The sequence below is a fragment of the Eupeodes corollae genome, chromosome X (genome assembly GCF_945859685.1).
Source record: "Eupeodes corollae chromosome X, idEupCoro1.1, whole genome shotgun sequence".
In the NCBI taxonomy this organism is placed as follows: Eukaryota; Metazoa; Arthropoda; class Insecta; order Diptera; family Syrphidae; genus Eupeodes; species Eupeodes corollae.
Window position 1 is genome coordinate 5,897,435 of NC_079150.1, and position 25,132 is coordinate 5,922,566.

The window sequence follows — 25,132 nt, forward strand, 5'->3', positions numbered from 1 at the left end:
AAGGCCACTCCTTGCTCATTTTCAAAGAAAAATGGCCCAATTATGTCTCTGGACCAAAATCTGCACCAAACAGTAACTCGTTTTCAGCATATCGGCTTTTCAATGTATGCGTGCTGGTTTTTTGTGCCCCAAATGTGACAATTTTGCTTGCATACCCGACAAGATAAAAATTAGCTTTATCTGAAAACATGATTTTTTGGAAAAATCGAAATCATCTCTAAGTGTTGTTCAAGCGTATACGCAACCGTATTCGTTCAGCGGAAGGATACAACTAATTATCTATCAAATCAGACTAATCACGAAATAAGCACTAGTTGAAAAAAAAAAACGTTAGATGGCCGACCCCATATAATATTTCGCCTAAAATGTGCCGCGAAGAGTTTCAACACTACCAATTTCGCACACATGAAAAAGTGTTCAGTCATATAGCTCGGTGTCGGTCATATTTTAGTCAGCGGGTGCTTATGGGTGTAGCGTCTATAATGCCTGAATGTATTGACTTAAATTAATAAAAATGTAACTAAATTGATTTGCTCTGTCGGATTTTGTATGTAGTTTTAATTCGTCCATAGCCTTTTTTTGCTCCTTCGTGAATTAATATGAAATTCAGGTCTATTTGGTGATTTTTAAATACATATATAAATGTTCTACTGTCGGTATTAAATAGGTCTTGAGCTTCTTACAATTATTGTACAGTATTAACTTAATTATGTGTATTATAGTTAAAGCAAATATCACAAATGCTTCCTCTTTCCTAAGAGTTTGCAACAGAAATTTGGTTTGGGTTTGTTAAGGTTTTTGTCAAGTATGCTTTGTGTATTTTCAGAAACACTATACTTTTGTGTATGGATGGCAAATAGTAATTAAAGTGCTCAAAATACTGCTGCTCAAACCATGGTTACGTTTCGTCGTTTCTTATCAACTGCTGGATTTGTTTTGCCGTTGCTAATACCTGCCCCAATGGCATTGTTGGGTAACAGAGGTTGTTGGTTATTGAATGACATTGAAGACTGTTGTTTTTGTTCATTGGAGGGATGAATGACGGTACAATAAGTGGTATTGGCCATGGAGTTATGGTGCTGTTGCTGTCTTGGAATTGTTCCATACATGTAAGGATGTTTATAATGTTGATAAATGTCTGGTGCATAAGGCAACGGAGGGACAGGTGGTGGACCACCATTACCATTACCATTCAAAGACAATGAATCTATTCTATTAGATATTTGATTGGCTGAATTTATATTGTTGTGCTTAAGATTCACTTGATTCATCATTTCGTCGAGGGGAGAAGTTCGTCGTTCATGCTCGTGAAGCAGTTGCGAAGCTGTCCAGGACTCATAGGGGCTGAGGATCGGACGGGATTCACCACCACCACCTGGCCGTGGAAGCGTTGCATTTTCGCTGTTAGCTGAAATTATACTCAAACCACCGATGCTACAGTTTGCTGTGTAATAACCTGGTAATGGTCTAATGTTGTTTATCATCTCCGATGATGGTCGACCGTCAATAAGATAATCATGTGAAGTGATTTGAGTTATACCATTGAAAGAACCCGATGTAGAAAGTCGCTTTTTCTCTGAGACATCATGATTCTTATAGATGGGAATACCCACTATGTGATGATCTGGAGTGTCGAGTGTGGCATAGTTATGGACAATCGTTGTTGCAGTAGTTGCATGAATCGAAGATAACTCATTTACCGATGGATGCAGTGGAGAACCCGCAGGGGAGTTTTTAGCTGAGGAAGACGTTTGATTTGAGTTTGTCACGCTGTGAGAATCGTCATTACGATTAGGTTCATTGGAATTACCTTCTTCTTTGTTTGGATTTTGTCGAGCTATTTTAATTTTTCGCTCCTTGCCTCGACGGAAATGACATACAAAATAGTAGATTGCAATCAATAGCAAAACGCAGAGAGTTCCAGCCATAACCGAAATTGAGTACATAACTTTCATATCTATTTCATTCCTTATGGTTGTATCATTTTGAACATTATCATTTCTAAACGAGAAACTTTCTTCCGGTTGAAATTCAGAAGTCGATGGGTGGATTGGAGATGAGGAAGTTTGTTCAAATGTTTTTGGTATATAGGTTCGGACAACATTGGAAATCGGTCCACCGATTGCATTTGTTGCCAGTTTGGCATACGGCCGGATAGCGAAGAAGACAGCTTCGCCGAATAGTCGTGGTTCCAGATTAATGTCTAAAATAAAGCTACAAATATCAGCAACATCATATGGATATGGAGTATCGTGGTTCCACATGATGGCTGCAGTATCATAGCGATCCACTATATCCTCCATTGTGAAGGCAAATTTTATCTCGTAACGGGCTACACTCTCTCCACCCATATCCGGCGTTGTCCAGGTCAGTCTGACTTTTCCTTCATCTAAATAGGTAACAATCAGGTCTCCAATTCGTCCAACTGGTATGTAAATCAACGAATTGATATCCTCACGGATCAAATGTAATGTGTAGGGAGGAAGATACCGTTGAAACGGTGCGGTTTGCCGGGTTTGCTTGGTAGAAATCGAGCTGCCACAGCACGGAATATTTTGAATTAATGCATTGTCTTGCAGCGAGTATGCAGTATTGCTATTGTCATCGACCAATATTTCAAACTTGTACATGCCTGGACCGGTATTAATTCTGACATACCGTGAATAAATTCCGTCATCTTTAACAATATCAGGATCACCACTTCCTGTGTCGAAGAGTTTAAAGCTTTCCTTACAAATAGTGTAGTTGCATGTTATATCAGGCCTTGTGATTTGGACTTGAACAAAAGCCGACAAGACTGGATAGTCACCACGTTTAACCTCACAATAAACAATAAATGGACCTCCTGCCTGGAGAGCTCTGATCCATGATCGAGCGCGGACTGTGTTAACATCTTCTGAAACAGGAGTGGCCATTACTTGAACAAAGTGGGGTTGCGGGTTCCCACTGAACCTCTCAATCATATAAACCCAAGCTCCAGTCTCGTTAATGTTTGCTAAAAGAGTAAGCTGCCTAACTGGTAATCTTTGATCGCTTCGTGTATTGTATACTACTCCTGATGGGCTAGTGACCCTAACGTTTTGTATTAATGGTGTTTCAACGTTGTGAGTGTAGATAAAGAATCCTGATGGGTTTCCCATTTTGCCATCGATAAAAAAGGTTCCTTGAACTATCCGACTGGCACGTTTCGATTGAGTAGTAAAATCACTAGAAATATCAACAAGTGATTTGCGGTGGACTTCGATGGTGGTCTTATAAGCAGGTCCCTCGTGATACTCTTGGCTAATGTGAAACAAAGCATCAGATAATTCGAAATAGGTGTCTAGATAGCTCTTTTCACTGTTGTATTTCTTTTCATGTATTGTGAAAGACATACCTCCGGTGAGAAGACCTAACTTATCAAGTGGCTGTCGTCTTGCTAATGATGGAAAATTAATAGTTACAATGCGAGCGGAGCGTGCTATACAATCATTAGCCAGTTCGTTATAATCCGTGTTGAAATCCATTCCAGGCGCTAATATCACTATAACATGGCTAGCATTCCCTTGATTTTTTCGTCGGTCTTCCAAAATTTCCAACGATGTTCGTAAAGCACAGCCTATACATGCAGTTTGCCTCGAATCACTGGGAGCGTAAGGAACAAACGAAGCCACTAAATCTCGATTTTTCTGCACATCCAATTTTGTAATGCGCAGGATCTTATTAGTCGCAGTGGTACTGGCCAAAACAATTCCTACTTCACAACTAGGATCCAAATCATAGACAACCCATTTGCGTAGAGCATTTCTAAGGAAACTCCACGATTCTCGAACCAGTATTTCTTGGGTCTCATCGATAACAACAACGTAACGCGTTGTCGTCCGACGCATGTACTGAATAATTGGTGTTGTGTGTGTAATGGCGTTGGAATTTACTGTAGCCGATTTCCAGGGAGCAAAGTCTTGATGACGAAGTATTACTTCTAAAGTACTTCTGCGATCACAAAGGAGGTTGTGTTTTGTGGGCGCATAACGATCGTGAGTTCCTTCATCGCAAAACATTGTCACGCCTTCACCTTGAGAAACATACATTAGGCTTGTCCGAGACGTTTTGTTAAGAGTCTTCACCATGTCGGCGTATGGATTTGGTTTCATGCATAATCTATTTTAAATAAATTAAAAAATGTGTCAACAAAAATTTAAGTTTTTCATGTAAATAAACAACAAATCATTCATCAAGATTGAATGACTTGATTTTGTCTCTTTCAACTTACCGGACATCTTTTATAGAGCCATCTGAGCACCCAGTAACACGAAGGGAATCGGTAAAATAACACTGTGGGTATATCTTGTCATCGTAAAATCCAATTTCGTCAAATATTCCGTAACGGTATTTCGCCCATTCTTTTACTAGCTCCTTGCCCGTATTTTTTCCTTCCAATGAACGATAAGGTATATAGATTTGATCGCCCTCAACACCACAGCCTCCAGATTGTTGAGTCCAAATTTTATCTCCATAGAGCAAATTAGTATTGGTGATTGTGATAGAACTACGTCCGCCTTGTGACACCCCAGTTAATTGATTAGACGTCGTCGAACTATTGCTCAAGACACAAGAATCGGGCCAGGTTTCAGGCAAATTAACAATCACGCCACCAAAGTAAGCTCTTCCATCCAGCGATTTAAACAGGTATTCAGAAGCACCTTTCAAAGTTACCTTAAAACGAAAAAAGAAAATTTGCTCAATCTTTGGTAAATGTAAATATTAAATAAAAATATTTCTTGTCTTGTCTTGCCTTATCTTGTTTTGTCTGACTTTGTACACAGTCAGTGACTGAGTGCCATAGGTACTGTTTGCTTTTCTCTTAAAGCTCTTAAATTATGAATTATACAGAAAAAAATTAATTTTGTTTTGTTTTTTTTTTTTGTACAAAATTTACTGAATTTCGAAAACAATATTTTCTGTGAGATCAAATAAGTTTGAAGCCAATATTTTTAATATATAAAAAGATATTTGAGTCGAAAGTAGATTTTGGTATTGTTTTTTTTTGATAAAAAAAACTGTCGATTTGATCTTTCTCAAAATGAGATATTTTGGGTTAATCAAAATGTTCGCTTTTTTTTAAACTGCTATTGTTTAAAAAACCACCCACTCAATTTTTTTGAGACTCCTTTCTGCATTATTATCTGCATAACAAAACTTATTTGAAGTCGATATTTTTAGTTCTTGAGTTTTGGACGATAAAAAAACTTCGCGATCGTAAGGACGTACGAACGTCCTTACACACGCACAGTCATCTCTATTTCGATTTTAGAGACCTTGAAACGTCGAGATATGTAAAAATTTTTAATTCGACGAATCGGACCTATTACAATAACTTCCTGTGGGAACTTAATAAAATTTAAAATGTTTAATTTGATATAATGTTTGTGTATTGTATCTCGGAAAATGTCTGTACAAAACATACAGTCTCGTCTCGGTCTCGTTTCAGAAGATTTAAAAGTAGTATCGTCTCGTCTCGCCCTGATTCAACAGGAACCAACGAGAACGTCTCGTCTCGTTGTCAGCAACATCCCTACATTCACCAACACAGTTTTTTCAAGCCTCACCAGCTGCTACCGTGTTATCCATTGAAGAAAATATTGAAAGGGGATAAACTGACTAAGAAGATAATCAAGTCGGTGATGATGTAAAGCACCAAAGCTATAACTTAAATGTCATTCCCCAGGATGTTTGTCATATTAAACATGTATTATCAAAATATGTACACCTATGCATGTGTAGTTGACAGCATCGTCTATGGCTATTCATTTTCCTGAATTTTGTATTTACCTATGTACATACATTAGGCTGTGTAAATAGCTTGTGTTTTCTAAGTGTTTCACAAAGAAATGACCTCATTTCGCGGATCATTGTTTGCACTAATGAAAAAAACAACCCCCTTCCCCCACAGGTATCTTTTCAAAAGCACCAAGCATATTGTTCGCTTTATTGCAACTCGCATTGATGCATGTGGTTTTTATCCCGTACCAAGCACATGCTATTCAGATATATGTACCTACTTTCCAAATAGGTAGGTACATATGTAGGTACTAGGAAAATTTAGATATGGATGTACAATGTACATTTACATATATTGTAAAAGTAATCAAGACACAAACAATGGTGAATACAAAGAGCAATAATTGCAAATGGGTCCCTCATTCCTTCGGTCTATCTGTCTGGCCTGGCTTCTAAAGCCCAAAGCATTGGGCATTCTATCATCGGTTTTTCTTAGACTTTCAAAAACCGAATTTTCTCAAAAACAAACATTAGTTTTTTTCTAATTTGTCGCTACCATTTCATTTCTTCATTTAGCTTCTTTCAACAAAAAAAGGACTTTTGAGAAATCATAGATCCAAATAACTGTTTTTTTTTCAATTTTAAAATTTTATGCAACGAAGAATGACGTTTTTGGCATCTGTTAAGATTTTGCAAATTGACCGTTTTTTTCTTACAAAAAATAAAAACTTAACAAAATAATACTAAAAGTTTTTAAAAATTGATTTTTACCTTCAATATCTTTTTGAAACTTAGATATAGATAATTAAGCATTAAGCTAATTTTATCTTATAAAATATATATTTTCCAATATAATTTTCAAAAAATCAAAACCTTAAAAAGTACGTTTTATTAATTGATTTACGACTTACATATCTTTTTTAAATTTTTATATTTTGGCTTCGACCTAATTTCGCCGACACAAATATCGATTCTCGATACGTATGTCGGGAATAAATTAACTTGAAAATGATTTTATCCTGTGTTAAATTTTCTTGGAAAAATCCAATCTGTGTTTGCTGATATAAGAAATAAAAACTTTTAAGCATGTCAAAAAAAATGGTAAAGATAATTTTTAGTTAATTTCTAAGAAAAATTCAGCTGACAACTTTTTTAGTAAAGCTCGAAACTTATACAAAATATTATTCTTAATATTTTGTGAAACTTTTAGAAATATGCTATCGACAGTAAATTAAAACTTAAATAAAAAGGGAAATAATTTAATCTGAACTTAAATATCTTGAGAACAAAGAAACATACTGACTTCAGAGTTCTATTATCCCATAATTATTATTATTGTCGTTAATATTTTGTAACATTTTAGGCAGTGCTCATTACAAAAATCGAAGTACTACCAAACATTCGACTATATTGATTTGAGTTCTCGAATTTATCTCGACAGAAAACAGATTAAACTTACATAATTAAATTTTGAAATATCGAGAGATAAAAATGTTGAAAAAAAGTATAAACAAATCCATTCACCTTTTTTCTTTGATCTAAATTGACCGGAGTAATAGTGCTTTACTTCTAGCTTTAATCCCTGCCTGTGCAATGTGCAACCTTAAAAGTACTGGGTACTGCCGCTTTTGAAGAATTGGCGAATCCTCAAAAAATAGATCTCGTCCAATAGGCCTTACTTCTTACTTACTTGCTGCAGGTTTGAATGTTTGTGTCGTCAGAAACACATTTATGTACATATATATATTCCACGTTCAGAATGAACCGACTTAGTTACTACTGAAGCACAATCTGATAATTTGGTAGAAGGGTTTTTTTGCTGTGACTTCAATGAGCCGTAAGGTGGGACATTAGAATGCAAGAAAAAAACAGATATTTATACCTCAGTACATTTAAGAGCATTTCTTTTGTTAAAATAAATCATTGTTTGAATGTACATATGGTATGGAAATTAGTAAATGAAGAACGTATTCAAAATGCAATGTTTAACTTGTGTCATTAACACGGGAAGAGGGTTGACTGGCGCACGAGAATGTTTGCGGCATGTACAAAAAGAAAAACGTTAAAGAATCAATACTAATATGAGAATCTTAGCGACATCTTAGTATATAAAACCTTTAGTACTATGATGGAACAATTTTCTAATATCACCGTAGCCAATAGGTGCCGCGTGACGCCTCCGTAGAATCTCCTCGATGATAAAGATGATAAAACCCTATGTTTTGTATACAAAGGCTTAAAAGATTCTTTAATATACACTCCAGGATACATACATACATAGTAAGTCACTTTTCAAATAAGATAAGATTAGAAGGAGATGATAAGTTGATCTGCCCCTTCTGGAGCTACATACCTATCTACCTATATATTAGTCTTCTTTATTTTTTATAATTTAAACAGTACAAAGGGTTCGACAGCACTTATGCCAGATGTGTACAATAAGGTAAACGGTATAAAAAGATTTTGAACAGTGGAATGGACGAGCACGAGTAAACTTGGCCAGCTTAAAAAAGGTAGATACATTGACAGCATACGCAAAATGTGAAAATGGAGCTCCCTTTTACGATTGGTATGAAAAGCTTAGTGGTGGGTATAACATAAATATTAAACAATTTACGTATGGGTGTATAACGGTATATACCTTCCATAGCTTAAAGACAATAATTGTTAAATTGCCGATGACGCTTAAAAATTTGATAACTTGCGCTTACATTCCTTACAATACGAAACAACCTGTGACAATGAAGACAGATATTTTTTAGAAAACATAATTTAATGCGAACACAATATATTTATCTAGTATAAAACTTCATATCAACACATTTTCCGCCAGTGTCTTGTTTGTCCATAGCATCATCCAATAAATTTCTAGTTTCAGCATTTTTGTGTAATAAAAGACAACCATGTGAGCGTATATACAAAAGTATATTTATGAATTTCTTCGCATGAATGATTGAAGTGATATGGGGTGTATATAGAGCGTTTATTGGACCAGATGAAAGTTCAAAAATGTAACGATGCAATTAATATTAGCATTCTTGTTTAAAATTATCTGTGGAAAAAAATTCAAAAACTTTGTATTTTTACATATATTTTTTTCACAACTTTTTAAATAAAGAAGCTTAAATGTATTGTACTGTTACATTTTGAACTCCTTGTTTTATGTTTACGTTGCTTAAAAATCTACAACTTCAATTTGACCGTCGAGTTCCATTTTTAAAACCATTGGCCTTGATGCGTTTTATTTGAACAACAACCTATAATACTACTATAGAAGACAGGGTACTCGATCGTCGGGCAAAAGTGTTTCCCGTAGCTCTGCTGGAGCGCGTTCTGTTTGACTAGGCCTTAGTTGTAGCTTTTTCGTTAAGTAATTCTTAATTGTTTTTTATTTTGAGATTTATTTATGAATACTAAGAAAGTTACAAACAAATCTATTAAAATTTAAAGAAAATAACAGCAGCAACCTTTCAAATGTGCAAAATTTGAGTTTGCACTCTTGTGAAATTAAGAGTGAGACACATTTCAAACCACCGACCGACACAAACAGGAGACGAGGATCTTTTGTTTTAAGTAGTAAAAAATTGATTGAGGAAATTTGAAGTATTCTAAAATGATGAATATCTTTATTCCAAACATCTTTTCAGACAGGAAAAATCGAAATCTTATTTGGAAACATTGGATAAAATATATTGTATTGTGTATTGTTGCGTATTGAATAGTGCGTGGGACTATCATGCTAGAAAGAGGAATTGATAAATCCTCCAAAAACTAATTCTTACCATGAAAAGTTTTTTTCTCAAATTAGCAGTTCGGCTTCGGTTCTATACAAATCAGTCATTAAACTTTGTCGTCTGATTTATCACACTCTCCCCAAATTGAATTGTAAAACCTATAATAGTAAGCTCTAATAACTGCATACTAAAAATGTTTCTAAACTCTAATTACAGAATTGTGTATAAAAAAATATGAATTTAAAAAAAAAAACGCTCTAACGATTTTCAAACAAACATTGTAGGAAATTATTTTTATTGAGAAATGAAATGGAATTTAATTTTTTGAAAACAATTTTGCAGGTACATTTCTAAATCTTAAAATACAGGAAATATTTTTACACAGACTCTTTGGATACATGAGCATGTTCGTACGACCCGGTCGTGCATTTTATTTAAATTTCCTATCAGATTTTGTCTATTTTACTTAAAACGCTGCATTGCGGCGACGGCGAATGTAAAAAAAACTGTTCCATGATAATAAATACTATTGATTTTATGTAAAAAAGCTAAACGGAATGCGGGCTCGTTGAAACTCTTGCCAATAAAGAACCTACTTCACTACACCGAGTTGATATCGCTGTGGAGCGATACACACATAAGGAAAATTTAAGCCTTGCAATTTGTGTTTTAAAATTTATCAAATTCGTGTGACAAGAAAAAAGTAAATACGCAGAATCAAACAACTCTTTTAACCAATATGTTTGGAAGTAAACGATAGCAATGAGTAAAAAAACATAAACATAGGTATTAATTTGAAATTCAAGTTGATACAACTTTGTAGAACATTTTTTTTTTTTTCAAAGTATAAAAAATAAAGTATTCGATGTGTTCCATAATATCAATTCCGCTAGTATTTTTGGAGTAGTTAATCCTTTTGTTTTTACTCAAATTGATGTAATGGAATAGTTCAAAAAAGTTTTCTGTTGATGATTGGAATACTTCCAATACAAAACACTCACAATTCATTGATGTTTTGATTTTTTACTTGCTTTTATTTGGCCTATTATGAAATTAATACACGGTTATATATTTTGTTCTTAAGGCGAATAATATATCGCAAAAATGTTCAATGCAGTTCCTATTAGCAAATTAGCAAATATATTGTTTAAATTGTCTTATATATAACAATAAAGAAGGACCAATTCTTTTATCTGCAATATATCCCGGCATGTACTGCAAAAACCATTATAGTTACACGTACCTTAACAATTGAAGTCATACATTTGGAAACTCCATATTTTTCCCACGACTAGCTCTACTTGACTTACCTAAGCATTTTCAAATTACACTAACGGTAATTGCAGCACCTTCTATTCTATATATTATAATTTTTCTTGCGACGTATAGGAACTTCATACGTGCATATATATGACAATTTTTGCATTCGTGAAAAATGTCGATCTAGAGATTTTAGTCAAACATGACATTCCGATGGCAGAGAAGTGAAAAAATTGGGTGCCCCGATTGAGCCGATTCGCTTCAGGTGTATTTTCATAAAATTATTAAAACGTTATTTTCGTTTTAAGTTTTCCCAGGAACTAATCAACCGATTTCAATACAAAAATGTCATTGCTATTTTTTTTTTTATTTTTAAAAAAAAGTTAAAAATTGGTTTAGAAATTCTTTATCTTTAAAATAGTTCATAATTTTTTAAGAAATTAAAATGTAAAACTTATAATAATAAGCTCTAAATAACTGCATGCCAAAAATGTTTTTAAATTAAAATTGAAAAATTTGGTATATGCAAAATTAATTTAAAAAAAAAAACATTCTACGATTTTTAAATTAAAATTTTGAAAAATTAATGTTTTTTTTTGAGAAATTAAATAGAATTTATTATTTTGAAAACAAACTTTTTTTGCAAGTTTTAAATCTTAACATACAGGAAATATTTTTAAACTGACTCTTAAAATGCATAAGCCGGTTCTTGCATTTATACAATTTTAAAGAACAGAACCCTATTGTTAAAAATGCATTGAATTAAACCAGTCTGATTTTTTTTTCCGCTTCCGGCGTTTTTATCTCACAAGTAACTATTTCTATACATACTTTTAATTTTTTTTAAATCCAATTTTTCAAGCTGTCATATTTTAGTTAGTTAAACATTATATTATAAATTTCTTATCATTACTTTTTGTACATACATAATATAATATTATTGTAATGTTTATTTTATTAGTATAGGTAGTTAAGATTTAAAAAAAAAAGAACAAAAACCTAAGCATTTAAGATAGGTACACATTTCAAAGTAAATAAATGTGTAGATACTTTTTATGTTAGGTCTGGAAGGCAATTAAATGATTTGGTATTAGGTATATGGGCATGTGGTTATTTTCTACTGTGGGATAGGTAGATATTCGCCTTCCTCTCACATACCGATATGGTCTGCTGTTTTTCATGTTCCAATTGACTAACCACCACCGCCGCATCGAGGAAACGAACGGAACGGACATTATAACGATGACAATATCTTCTTGCGTTAGTTTTTTTCTTTTTAATTTTTATTCAAAAACTGTGTTTGAAAAAAAAAACATAAGAACACCTGCCATGTGTGTAGTGTCAAATTACTAAAAGATACATGCCTTATGCCTTATTCCAGAGAGTCACACAAAACAAAAACTATAAGGCAGACTCGAAACTCGACACCAAGTTCAATACACACATTGAAACACACCTGCCAGCCGTGACTGCACTGTGACTTGGACGTACGGAGCGGATGCATTTTTTGTTCAAAATGTTTAGGAAATGAATTATTGTTCTTTATGTACATACTGTATGGGTATAAAGCAGTTTAAGGTACATGGTAATATTCTGGAAAACACAAGTGCCGAAATGTAAAAAAAAAATTCGAAATAAGATAGGTTTATCAGTAAGTTAACTTGTTCCGTGCAGTTTTATAAAATATAATTTTAGGGCTTATTGGTTATACTTAGCTGCAATTCTTGAGTTTCAATATACATATCTAATTCTTATATACAGGGTCAGGGTGTCCCGTGGAGGTATATTTCTGGAATATTAAAAACAACAGGAAATAAAGGGGATTATATAGGAATACTTTAAGAAGTGATGATCCAAGTAAGGTTAGCATTCCGTAAATACACTTGTACAAATCTAATCAAATAGAACTTAGTGGCTTAAGGCCCAAATACATACGTTTTATCAAAACGTAATTTTAGGGTTAGAAACCATTAGTGGTATTTCCAAATACCTATAAGCCTTTCCAACAAATAATGTGGAACGATTTTCAACGACTTACTCATTATACATACTTCATATTATTTACATATACATTTTCTTTTTTATGTTATGCTCGATAGTTTATATAATCAATTTCATAAAAGTCGTTACTAGTTAAGGATTCATTTAAACTAGTGCCGGATATAAGCAATAACCTTACAAGCCCCTATTTTAGTGAAATAATTACATACAAAAATATTAATTTATACAAACAAATAATCAAGAACCGTTGAATGCCCAGTGAACCATGTTAAAAATTCTTGAAATTGTATGTGAGTTCCATACCAGTTGAAATTAATAACAAAACAAACTCAATATAAATGTTAGTGAAGTTCAAAAGCAAACATAAATGTTTTGTATTGAAGAATTTACTACATTCATAATATAATAGCAAATTATTATGTCTTAGTAAAATTTCTAATTTATCGAATTTCTTTAAACTATCTTTTAAAAATAAAATGTCACCAGCTCCTGGGCTACAATTCTCAATCGATTTAAGAGGTATTGTTTAAGTAAAGTTCGTTTCGTGTTTTTGTTATTTCGTCTAAATAGTATTTTGTTGTTTTTAATTTTATTGTTTCGCTTCTGTTTTTGTAGCTTTTTTACGTTATTTCGTTTTTATAATATTTTCGATTATTCCGATTCATTAGTTTGATTTTATCGATTCAAATCGTTTGTTAAGTTTTCTTAAATTCAAGTGCGTACAAAAAAAAAACAACAAATGATGTAGAATTATCAAATAAGCTATTGTCCGTAACAATATTTTGTAAAAATTAATCCAAACTAAATATTGCTCTATTAAAATTTTTATAAAAAAAGTCATACATTTTTAAAATACATAATAAGACATAATTTACAAATAAAATAATTAATTTAGCACAAAATAAAATACAAAACTTTAAGAATATAAACTTATTTACACTTTATTTATATATTTATTATTTAAAACAAAATTTGCAGAAATATTGTTTCTAATTTATTTTTTTAAATACTTTCTTGTTCAAAAAGTATTTAATTTAAATTATAACATTATTAGAGTAACACCAAAAAGGCATCAAGAATAGTGCCACGGCCATCAAAATTAAATGGTGCAGCAGAAAGAATGGTTTGAAAAAAAAAAATGGAAATGCTCGTTCAATGTTACATATTGTAAGTTTGCCAGCTTTAAGATGAAAAGAGTAGCCTTGAAACAAGGTAAAACATCATGTGAATCGTATCATAATAGGGAGCCTCATACAAAATATCCTTAAGATTTTGGTACAAAATTTATTTTCACAGAAAAACCGGAGCTAAGAAAAGCACATAAAAGTTATTAAATGTGATGTTTTGATGTAAAATTCAATGGAGCAAGTACTGAATTCATGGTTCGAAAGGCGATTAGGTCGACGACCAAGAGTATTGTACTATTTATGTAGAATAAGTGCAGTGTTTAAATTTAGTTTTTTCCAGAAAGAATTGAAATGATAAGAGATGTACAATATGTAACTGTGTATAAGACAGTTTTTCTTAAAATACAAATTTTTCTAAAAACAAAAACATGGGTCAAAAACGTGAATTTGAAAATAATAAAATAAAATAAACAACATCGGACCTAGAGTTTGGAAATGTTTTTTTTGAAAATGTCCTTTTTTGCGGGTGGGTACCATTCACTGGTACGAAGTTATGGAAGTTAAGGTTTACGGTTACGTAAAATCGCAAAAAAAAAACTAAAGAACGTCGGATATGCTTGACAGAATACCATTTTTACTTTGCATAACATTACACCAACATTTTGATGTTTGAAATATTTCAATATCATTAATAGTTTTCGAAGACAAATTTATAAATAAATGATGTTATATTCCCACAGTTCACCAGTTAGGTGATATCTTAACTTTTTATGCAAAGAATGTTGGATTTTATAGTATTTTATCTCCTATAAATTAAAGAGCACAGAAGAAATACACTTTCGTTGAAACTTCAATTAAGACTAATACATACTTAGAAATTCTTACACTGTTAATGTTAATTTACAATTATTTTTGCTCTAATTGTTATTTTAGGTTAATATGTCTTCATGAATAATAATCAAAATTAAAGTTCAAAGGGATTCTGTTGAATCACAACCGAATTCTGACACATATTTTACATAATGCTACAGCCTTTGGTGTTACAATTAAAACCCAGGTGACTTTTATTCATCATACTATTCTTTTGTGAGGAGTGTTACATTTGAAATAAAATGTTTCATTTGTTTCATTTAAAAAATCAATAAATAGCAACACAGTTCCAAGAAGCACATATAATTTCAATCTTAAAGTTCACTCGTTAACTACATTAAGTTATCTTGCCTTTTTTAAACTCTCCATACTGTTATAGACGTATGTACATATTTGTTTTGTTTCTAAACTAAGTTTTCAAGGAATAAAAGAGTTACTGGAACCTCGATTGAAACAAGGCAGGCCAAATTTAGAAATTATTATATTATATATATATTAAATTGTACCTTCTTTAGTACAATTTTATTTCTACGAAAAAATTCACTCTTATTGATTAATTTCATTGTCTCATAACAGAAAATAAATACGCACGTAATATGCAAATTTTCCCAAAATAAAAAAATAATAATCTAACTAAATAATAAATGATTCGTTATTTTCACTGACGATATTACTCTTAACTTTTCATATTCGTTTTCAGACTTACATTCCTTCCATTTCGGATGTAGAACTGCAACGACAAAATATGGTAAGCTCATTAAATTCCGACCTACAAAGCAATTTAGAGTTGGTACAAAGACACTGCGCGGAAATCAATTCTTTCTTGTATCGTTAAAGCAACATTTACCTCCATTGCCAATATTCATGAGTAGCAATTGAAAATGAGCATATAATCGCTATGTGCATCAGTAACACCCTCTTGTTTGACGAATACGCAATGTTGCCAAAAATGCCCCTAGATGTTTGGGTTTCTTGAGACGAGACTATGCAAGAAGTGTGTCCTACCTCAGCTGGCAGTAGCCTAAAAGACCGGTCCAATTTTTTAGCACATTATCGATTGTGTGCATTTCACCAATGGCTTCACGAACATTGTACTTTAAAGCTTGTCGGCGTAACACTTATCTTTTACGGCACCCCACAAATAAAAGTCTAACGGTGTCAGATCGCAGCTCATCGGCTGCGGCTGATAATTCAATCGACAAAAACAGGGTGCAAGACATCGAGTGTAGCTTTGACTATGTGGCATGTAGCGCACCGTCCTGTTGAAAGCAATGTTGCCAATATCCTTCTCTATAATTGTTGTTAACAAAAACTCGTTCAAAATGGCCCGATTACGATCGCGATTGACTGTAACGGCCGCTCCTTGCTCATTTTCAAAGAAAACTTGCCCAATTATTCCGCTGGACCAAAATCCGCACCAAGCAGTGACTCGTGTTGGGTGTATCGGCTTTTCAATGTATGCGTGTCTGTGCCTCAAATGCGAAAATTTTTCTTGTTTACATACCCGCCAAGATCAAAATGAGCTTCGTCTCAAAAGATGATTGTTTTTCGGCAAAATCGGCATTTTCTCTAAGTCGATCGCAGTTCCACTTAACGAAGCAAAACGCATTGTATGGTCAGTTTGCTTCAATTCCTGAATCAATTGGACTTTGTATGGCGTCACACCAAGGTTTTTTGCTAATTGATGTTGAGGCGCTTTACGCGCACTTTCTGCCAGAGCAGCAATATTCTCGGGTGTTGTTTGCTTTTCACCCTTGGTTTATCGATGAGGATGCCAGTTTCTTTTACTATTTTCACCAGGTAACGAACATAGGGTTCTGACAGTGCTTCTCTTCTTCCAAAATCCGTACCTACGCAGCGTTTGTTCAAGCGTATACACATACAAAACCATATTCGTTCAACGGAAGGATAAAACTAATTATCTGTCAAATCAGAAATAAGCACTTGTTGAAAAGAACGTTAGATGGCGGACCCTTTACAAATTATAAAACCATTCACGTCCAAAACTTGAGTTAAACTCCCATCTCTTGGCTGGTGTTCCAAAAACTTACTGAAGCCTCTTGGACAGTATTCAAAGAATAGTTTTTAAAATGATTGTTGACAATAACATTATTACTTCAATTACATCATTTGACTTCAATTACGCCACTCTTCGTAAAGTTTTTTTACCTCACCCTTGTTTACCACTATTTTAACGTACTATGTTGCATTGAAACAACCAATTGGACCCTTCCCCTTAAAAAGTTCATCCGTAATACTCGCGCTTAAAGGAATACTGAGCTTAATTTAGTTGGCCTTAATATAACTATAGATATTCGTTCTTTAGCCGTACTACCACAAATTTAATGTCTTTTGTAGGTATTTTTTAGTCATGTGAAGTTACTTGTAGCCTGTTGATTTTGTTTAACAGAATTAATTATTATTTATTAAAGAAATCTACATCTAGTACCTACATGTCCCTGATCGAGAAAGAAGAATACAAAGTTGCAGTATTCTAATGTTAGACCTCCCCTTATGTTAAGTCTTTATATTTTGTCTGTCCATATTAATTAAATAAAGGTAGAAATATAATGGCTAGAAAAAATGTTTATGCAACAAGAAATGTGTGGTTTTTCTACCGGAAAAACCGTCTTAAGTAAAATTAAAGAACAAAAGAGATCTTTCTGAATGTGTAACATTTATATACGTATAAAACTCAATTTATGTATGTCTATTTATTAGTCCTTAGAAGGAATATTTATATTACCACACAAAAGGTTATTTTTTGCCATCATATTTTTATAGTTGCTTACCTCTAAATTATCGAGCACTTCCCTGCACATACTTGCTGGCACTGCTTCCCTTATATCAATTATAAGATCGGTGTAAGCTGAATCTTTAATCCGAATGGCATTTAACGGTTGTACAATATTGACACAGGAGATAAATAAAACTATAAGATATATCGAGTTTTCGTTTGTTCGAATGCAAAAATGTATAGTTTTAATTTTTTTTATAAAGCTGTGTTCACTGTTAGGTGGCATTTTAAAGTTGTATTTATTTTTTCTATTTTTTAATCTCATTACACATTTATTTAATTTTTTTGTGTGCCGCCTTTCAAATTTTTTTTCGTCAACTTTGTTAAATATTTATATATTACGCTTTTCTACTCAAAATCATCAACAATCTTCTTGTGAACGTTCAAAACAAAAACAGAACGTATCTTCAGATAATATACTTAGGTACTAATTCATTTATTAAAGGGACTGAGTTATATTGTTAACTGTCACAACACTTTGTTTTGTTTTATTTAAATACAATAAAGAGGGAATGAAATAACATTCGTGGCTCGACTGAATAACAGACAGTAAAAAAACACAACCCACCACTTTAGTATCCATTCGAGAACTAAACGTTACACTACAAAACACACTATGCACACATTTTCTTTTGAACTTCTACCATCAAGCCTCAACTACCAGCGGTACCACTCAGCACAGCACTCACAGAAATGTCATCCGGTCACCGTGCGTCTCGTCGTCACCGTCCACTTCATCGAAACATAGTTTTTTAACAGCGTTCGCTGTACGATGTTTCTGAATATCAATGAGTGAAGAATATTTCCTTAACGTTAAGTCGAAAGAGACATTAAATTGTCAAAACATCGAAATATTTCTAATAAATATGAAAAGTGGTAAAGACATCAAGGCCACAATATTAAACGAACAACTTAAACTCCCAACTACATGTACATATAATATTATTGAAGTAATTTGTTAAAAATTGCTGTTTTCAGTTTACAAGTTTTTCAGCCAGATATTAATTTTATTATTAAGTTAAGACATCTTTAAAAGATTACAAAATAAACAATGCAATTCCATAAACTTGCATTAAATAACTACCGCAGAAAAATTGTCCCTATTTAAAAACGTGTTGAAATCAATATATTTCAAACTGAGTTAGCCTGCATTCAATAATTGTTAAAGACTACTGCAACCACTCTATGAAACGGAGTATGTAATAATAAAGAATAAAAACAACGTTCCCGAAAAGGTGTTCACTGAAAACTAAAGAAAGCAAGGAGGTAAAATTGATATTGAAAGAATATGTTCGTAGACCATTTGAAGTATATGATTTTGGATTCTTTTAATTCTTACTGAATTATTTAAATACAAAAATAATTCCATGCTATGCGAGAATATTCCAATTTAGATTTAAAAAAGCTGAAATAAAATGATCTTACGTCATAAGGATCTGCAAAATCTTTGAAGTTTGATTTAGAAAACTGAACATAGTATTTTCTTCAAAAATAAAATGCACGACTGGATCGCACGAACTTGCTCATGCATCCAAACTGTTGAAAATATGTTTGTATTTTAATACTTAAAAATGTAACTGCACAAACAGTTTTTTTTTCAAAATTTGAAATGACAATTGATTTTTCAAAAGACTAATTAATTTTGTAAATAAACAATTTTGTATTTAGTTCAAAAATATTTTTTTTATGCAGTTATTTCAACGCGTCGATGAACGAATGACATTTTTGATCATCAAATATGATTGAGACAGTATAAGAGCTTGTCCACAAAAAAATTATTGAGATCGGTTGAGTTCTAGACAAAACCTAAAAATAAAATAAGGGTTGTATGGGGGTACCCTTCTGGAGCAATACAAAGCTTTTTTTTTATATTAAAAGATGGCAAATTAAGAAAAACAAAAATTAGCGAACATTGAAAAAAAAATCTATTGAGTTGTTTCTCATTGAACATTCGAATTTTCCATTTTAGCCCAAAAAACTCATATGGGGACTACTGCTATTTTTAGTCCTAATAAAAATGAAAAAACGCCTAACGTGAGTCGGCTCAAAACTTTAATTTATAAATTTCGCCTTCGGCGATTGACTGCACAAATGTTTGCAGTCAATAATAATTATAATAATAATAAAGTCAAAATCTTTATTCGTTTTCCTAATATTTGGGTATAAAACTATTTTTTATCAGTTTTTTGTTGTTTTCGTAGGCTTTCGTGTTTTGTTTTTGCCAGTTGAATTTTTCTAAAAAAAAATTAATTAAAAAGTACTAACAATATTTTACATATGATGAAATGGTTTTATTTCTAAATCTATTTTTGTTAACGAGAATTGTATTTGAAAACCAAAAGTTAAAAGTTTTTATTTCTTGTATATGCAAATACAGATAGGATCTTTCTAAGAAAATTTAGCACAGAAATTATTATGAAGTCAAGACTTTTATTTATTCACAAGACATTATAAAAAAAAACTGACTATAATTTTATTAAACGTTTAAAACAATATTTACTATGATAGCTTTAAGGCAATATCTTCAATTGTTGACAAGACATTTCTGTCAAAATCAATTTTTAACAACTTTTAGTAATATTATTACTTCACATTATATCTACAATACAAATGTTATTGGTTTGTGAGATATTTGTGTTCAACCACTTTATTTTTATTTGCGAGAAATAGGAACTATACGGCAAGTTTTGCATTCCTACATAATTTTGAACTTAAACATGACATCACGATAGAAGAAAATTCGAAAAAATGGGTCCTTAGATTTTCGCGTCTGTTTATCTGCATGTCCTCTCCCCTACAGCCCACAGCATTGGATCGATTGACCTACAAAATAAAAGTAGTTCCATACAAATTATTTGGCCAAAAATCAAAAATTTGAGTTTTCTTATAAAAACGAGACGATATATTTTTTAGATTATCGCTAAATTTTGTTCTTAATTTGGCTTATAAAAATATATTTTTGTATTGCTCCAGAAGGGAGCCCTCCACAGAACAGTTATTTTGTTTTTAAGTTTTCTCAAGAATTAATTAACTGATTTCAATACATTTTTTCTGCAAAAGCTCTTTTACTGTCTCAACAATATTCGATGATCAAAAATGACATTGTTTTTATTTTTGATTTTTAAAACAATATTTATAACATCCCATAGGAATTTATTGTAATCGGTCCGACTTTTCGAATTGAAAATGTTTACATTTCTCGACGTTTCAAGGTCCCTAGAGTCGAAATAGAGAGAAGTTGGTAAAAATTGATTTTTGACTCAAACATATTTTCAAAAATTTAAGATTATGGCTTCAAACTAATTTTACCTTAAAAGAAATATTGTTTTCAACATTCGGTAAAGACATGAGAAGCATTGACAGTTTTTTTACTAAAAATAAAAACCTAAAAAACATTACAAAAAACCTCGTAAAAATTTACTTTCGACTGAAATATCTTTTCAAAAACTAAAAATATTGGCTTCAAACTAATTTTATCTCACAGAACATATTGTTTTCAACGTTCAGTAATTTTTATTAAAATCAGTCAATTTTTTCATAAAAAAATTAAAATTTACAAAAAATAGTACGCAAAATTGATGTTTGGTTCTCGATATCTGGTGAATAATAGAAAATCTTAACTTCAAATTAATTTCTTTCGTCCAATTTGTATTTTTTTATATAAGAAATAAAAACTATTAAGAAATTCTACTAAAATTTGTAAAAATTGGTTCTCGACTAAAAATCTTGTTAACAAAAATAGATTTTGAAATCAAATAATTTTATCATATGCAAATTGTTGTTGCGTATGATGATCAACAAACAACTTTTTTAACAAAACACGAAAACCTATAAATCTATTAGGCAAGACAAAATGACAGAATGGATGGGAAGTTATCAGTGTGGGTCGCATCCCATCCTCTTTTTTCGAAATTTGTAATCTTTAAAATAGCTCATCATTTTATTACGAAATTGTAATGTAAAACGTATATTAAAAAGTTCTTAATAACTACATAGCAAATATTTGCAAACTAAAATTGAAAAATTTAATTAAATTTAAAAAAAGACGCTCTAACGATTTTATAGAGTAAACGAGTGGCGTTTTAATTTTTGAGAACACACTATTTTTGCAGGCACAATTTATATTTAAAATACAGGGTATGTATTTAAACAGACTCTTTGGAAACATATCGTGCATTTTATTTTCAAAGTCCTTTCTGTATCTTTCGATATTTATTAATTAATATCTGTAATCTTAATTAATATCAGTAAAACATATTAATTTAAAGTCGATATCTCTACTGATTCTTCAGATAACGACGACATCGTAACAGACAAACATTTTAAGCAAAAACTTGTTCTCCTTATTTTGTAAATTGTTTCGACAGCAATTATTTGATAATCGTTAACTCCTTAATCTCATTCTTTTGTCATTCTTAAGTATTTTGGTGCAGCCAGCTCAACAAAATGATAGAGGTAATATACAATTTTAACAAAATAAAAAATTTAAAAAAATAATGGTGTAATACATTTTTTCCCCAATATATTTTGATTGATTTAAAATCGATCAATATACAGTTTTTATTTCTTATCAAAAGTAAAACCCAGCCGCTTACCAAACCAAATAAAAAACAAAATTTAGCCATTGAAGTTGTACCGAACCCACTTGGGTGTAAACCTCTCCTTTCCTTACTACCATTACAACCTCGCGCTACCGGCCCCGCGGCTGATCCTGGCAGTAGAAAGGAGAGGGTGTCGAGGCCACGGTAGCCTGGCATGCTTGCATTAGTGCGAACTAGCTCGCTGATGACGGGGGGAGGGGGTTCTTGCTACCGCAAGACTTGATAGGGTTACGACTTCATGCCATCATCTGTAAAATAATTTGCAGACCCGAATTGTCCATGGGTTGGGAGAATGATCCCTTTAAAGGGGGAGGGTCATTGATGGTGTGAACCTCGTAGGATTTGCCCACCCTTGTATCCGACGGATACCACCTTGGGTACTACAACCTTCTATTTATGTAGTAACCCCTAACTCACCATGTTGCTCCGCTAACCGTACCTTACTTCATGTGCGTCACCTCCACCTCTGTCCTTGGGAACATTAGTCGGCCATCCTAACTAAAATTTGAAAAAAAAACAATCACATTCCCAAAGAAAGAAAACAAACTAACAGAAATTCAAGGGAAGACCATATTTTTTTTTTGAACGTTGTAATAAAATAAAACAATACAGGACATTCCAAAAAAAAAATGTCCCTTATCTTTACAATTTCAGCACGTGCAATTGCGAGAGTCCCTCTCTTTTTTCCGATGAAATGCCCCGAGCTCGGGAGAAAAGGCCGCTTCCTCCCTGTCTTCGACAACCAGCTCAGATGCTGCGCTTCTTCGTGTCGGTGAAACAGCTCCAGGTCTTTGTCTCAGAGCACCGGTTTCACGGTCAAGTAGATACTTTTCGATCTTCCGGCAGATATAAACAATATGGGTCCGAGTACGAGTGTCGTACGTTAGGAGAAACATTCCCATCTGCCTTCTGACGTTTGTCTGCAGCACCTCAATGATCCCCAGATCAGATTTGGGAATCTTTTAACATGATATTGCGCTTCTGGATATCAGCATAAAAGTCATGTCGCGAAGCTTCCTTAAAAGCTCGGAGTCTGATTCTAAGCTCCGGAACTGCTCGATTAGGTCATCCCTGAGCGTCAGCCATGGAACTTTCAGATGACCCATCAGGTAAACCCAGAACCATGTATCCGCCGGCCCAGTAACAAAGTGCTCTAAATTAAGGACTATTTCGTCCCAAGAAGCTTGGTTCTCTCCAGCGGGTGCTTGTAGAACGGGGTGGTGCTTGGATCTGGTCGTTCGGTTAGCTCAACGTGAGGTCATGCAACCGGTGTAGGAATTCATCCATATTGGAAGTATCCGTAGTGGCATTTCCTTGAGGAGGAAGCTGCATTCGGGAGGGGCAGATCTGCTCTAAGGAAGGGATGAAGATCTTCGGGCAGGCCCACGAGCTGTCGGACAAAGGCTAAGTGCTTCACCTGGGTTCATTTGGCTGGAACTCTTGGAACCGGAAATCTTTCGCACTTCTTGCCCCAACAGCAGCAGTGACCACTTTCTGGATGTAACCGGTGAGTTCTTCATAATTATCCAAAAGTTAACATATTACGATGCTGATGACCATTAAACAAATGTTAAAATAATGGAAAATATTAATTAAGATTTGTTTTTATTTTTGGTCCGCCACAGGCATACAAATTTAAATTATATTATTTAAGGCCAAACCTTAGACCGTGAAAACTAAGACTGATGAAAATACAAAATTTAACATCGAGATAATTAAAAATAAAAGCTCATGCATACAACATCAAAATCCTAATAAATCACTAAGTGGACAAATTTTATAGAAAATAAAACACAATAACCTGCACATATGGGTTCCTGGAATCATAGACAGTATATTGAATTGTTTCTTCTGTAAACATTGACGTCAATGCCTCATTTATCACAGTCAAAAAGATGTAAGTTCAAAAATGTAAAATTACACATTAGATTGTAAGAGTAGAAGAATATTAAGATTTGATTTTCCACTGTGGGACCTAAAAGATCGGCTAGATTAACCCCAACTACAAAATAATTGTTAATCCTAAAAGAAGTTTTAAGTTTTGAATTACTAATGAATAGTATAATAAATCAGTTATGAATTTATTAAAATAAAATGCAATAACAAATTAATGGGTACTGTAATAAAATGTTGCAATTGTAATTGATGAATTAATTAAAATAAAATGCAATAACAAATTAATGAGTATTGTACTAAAATGTTGCAATTGTAATTGATACAAAAATGTATACTGAAAAATAATTACAAATTGTGAACATTTACTATGAAAGAAATTATTAAAAAATATAAAAGAAGGCAAGACAGTAGATGTAATTTTTTATTTCGATTTAAAATTAAATTAGTTTTAAAAATTTAATCGCCTAACATTTTTGGAAAAAAAATAAAAACATTATTTAAATTATTACGTATATACATACATACATTCGCCTTTGTTTTTCCTTTTTTTTTTAATTTTTAACCATATATGGAGAAATACTTTCGAAAACCACTCGCCATTATTCTTTTTTCTTCACTTGATAATCCTTTAACATTATCGCAGATCTGTAGTTTAGGTCGTAAGCATGTATCCCATTAAAACACAGAATATACGCCGCCGGTGTTCAATTCGAATTTGCAGTAGAACGAAGATATTATATTTTTCTTTCACTCTTAAATTTACGGATATTAATAAGATATTCCATTTAAAAGCTATTTTATGGGTCGTAGTATCAATTGACATTCTGTGACTTATTTCGGCTGGGTTACCAACTCTTTATTTTAATTTCATTATTAAAAATGTTGTATTTGTTGCCTTGGTAGCCGTAGTTTTCTAAAAATCTTCCGTTTATTATAATATCGCACTTACATTATGTCCTCCTTGAACTTAAAGCCATTTTAAAAAACAAAACACAAAGTTATAAATCATATTAAATTCAAGTGAACGTAAGCGATTATTGCAGTGCACTATTTAAATAATTAAATTGAATAAAAAAATATTTTTTC

At 32.5% G+C, this 25,132-nt stretch overlaps 1 protein-coding gene across 2 annotated transcripts; it reads right to left on the reverse strand.

Annotated features, from left to right (window-relative positions):
• Positions 1-246: 246 nt before the first annotated feature.
• On the reverse strand, positions 247-18,810 carry LOC129953292 (calcium-activated chloride channel regulator 4-like). 2 transcript variants are annotated; one of them, XM_056066337.1, is made up of 4 exons: positions 17,545-18,810; positions 4,253-4,695; positions 1,811-4,140; positions 247-1,738 (listed from the first exon to the last, which is right to left on the reverse strand). In XM_056066337.1, the coding sequence occupies exons 1-4, from the start codon at positions 17,812-17,814 to the stop codon at positions 888-890; spliced, it is 3,894 nt and encodes a 1,297-aa protein (XP_055922312.1). In that variant the 5' UTR covers positions 17,815-18,810; the 3' UTR covers positions 247-887. The 2 variants fall into 2 exon arrangements, with proteins under 2 accessions (XP_055922312.1, XP_055922311.1); XM_056066336.1 differs by having other exon boundaries at positions 247-4,140; positions 17,545-18,804.
• Between the last annotated feature and the right edge of the window lie 6,322 nt (positions 18,811-25,132).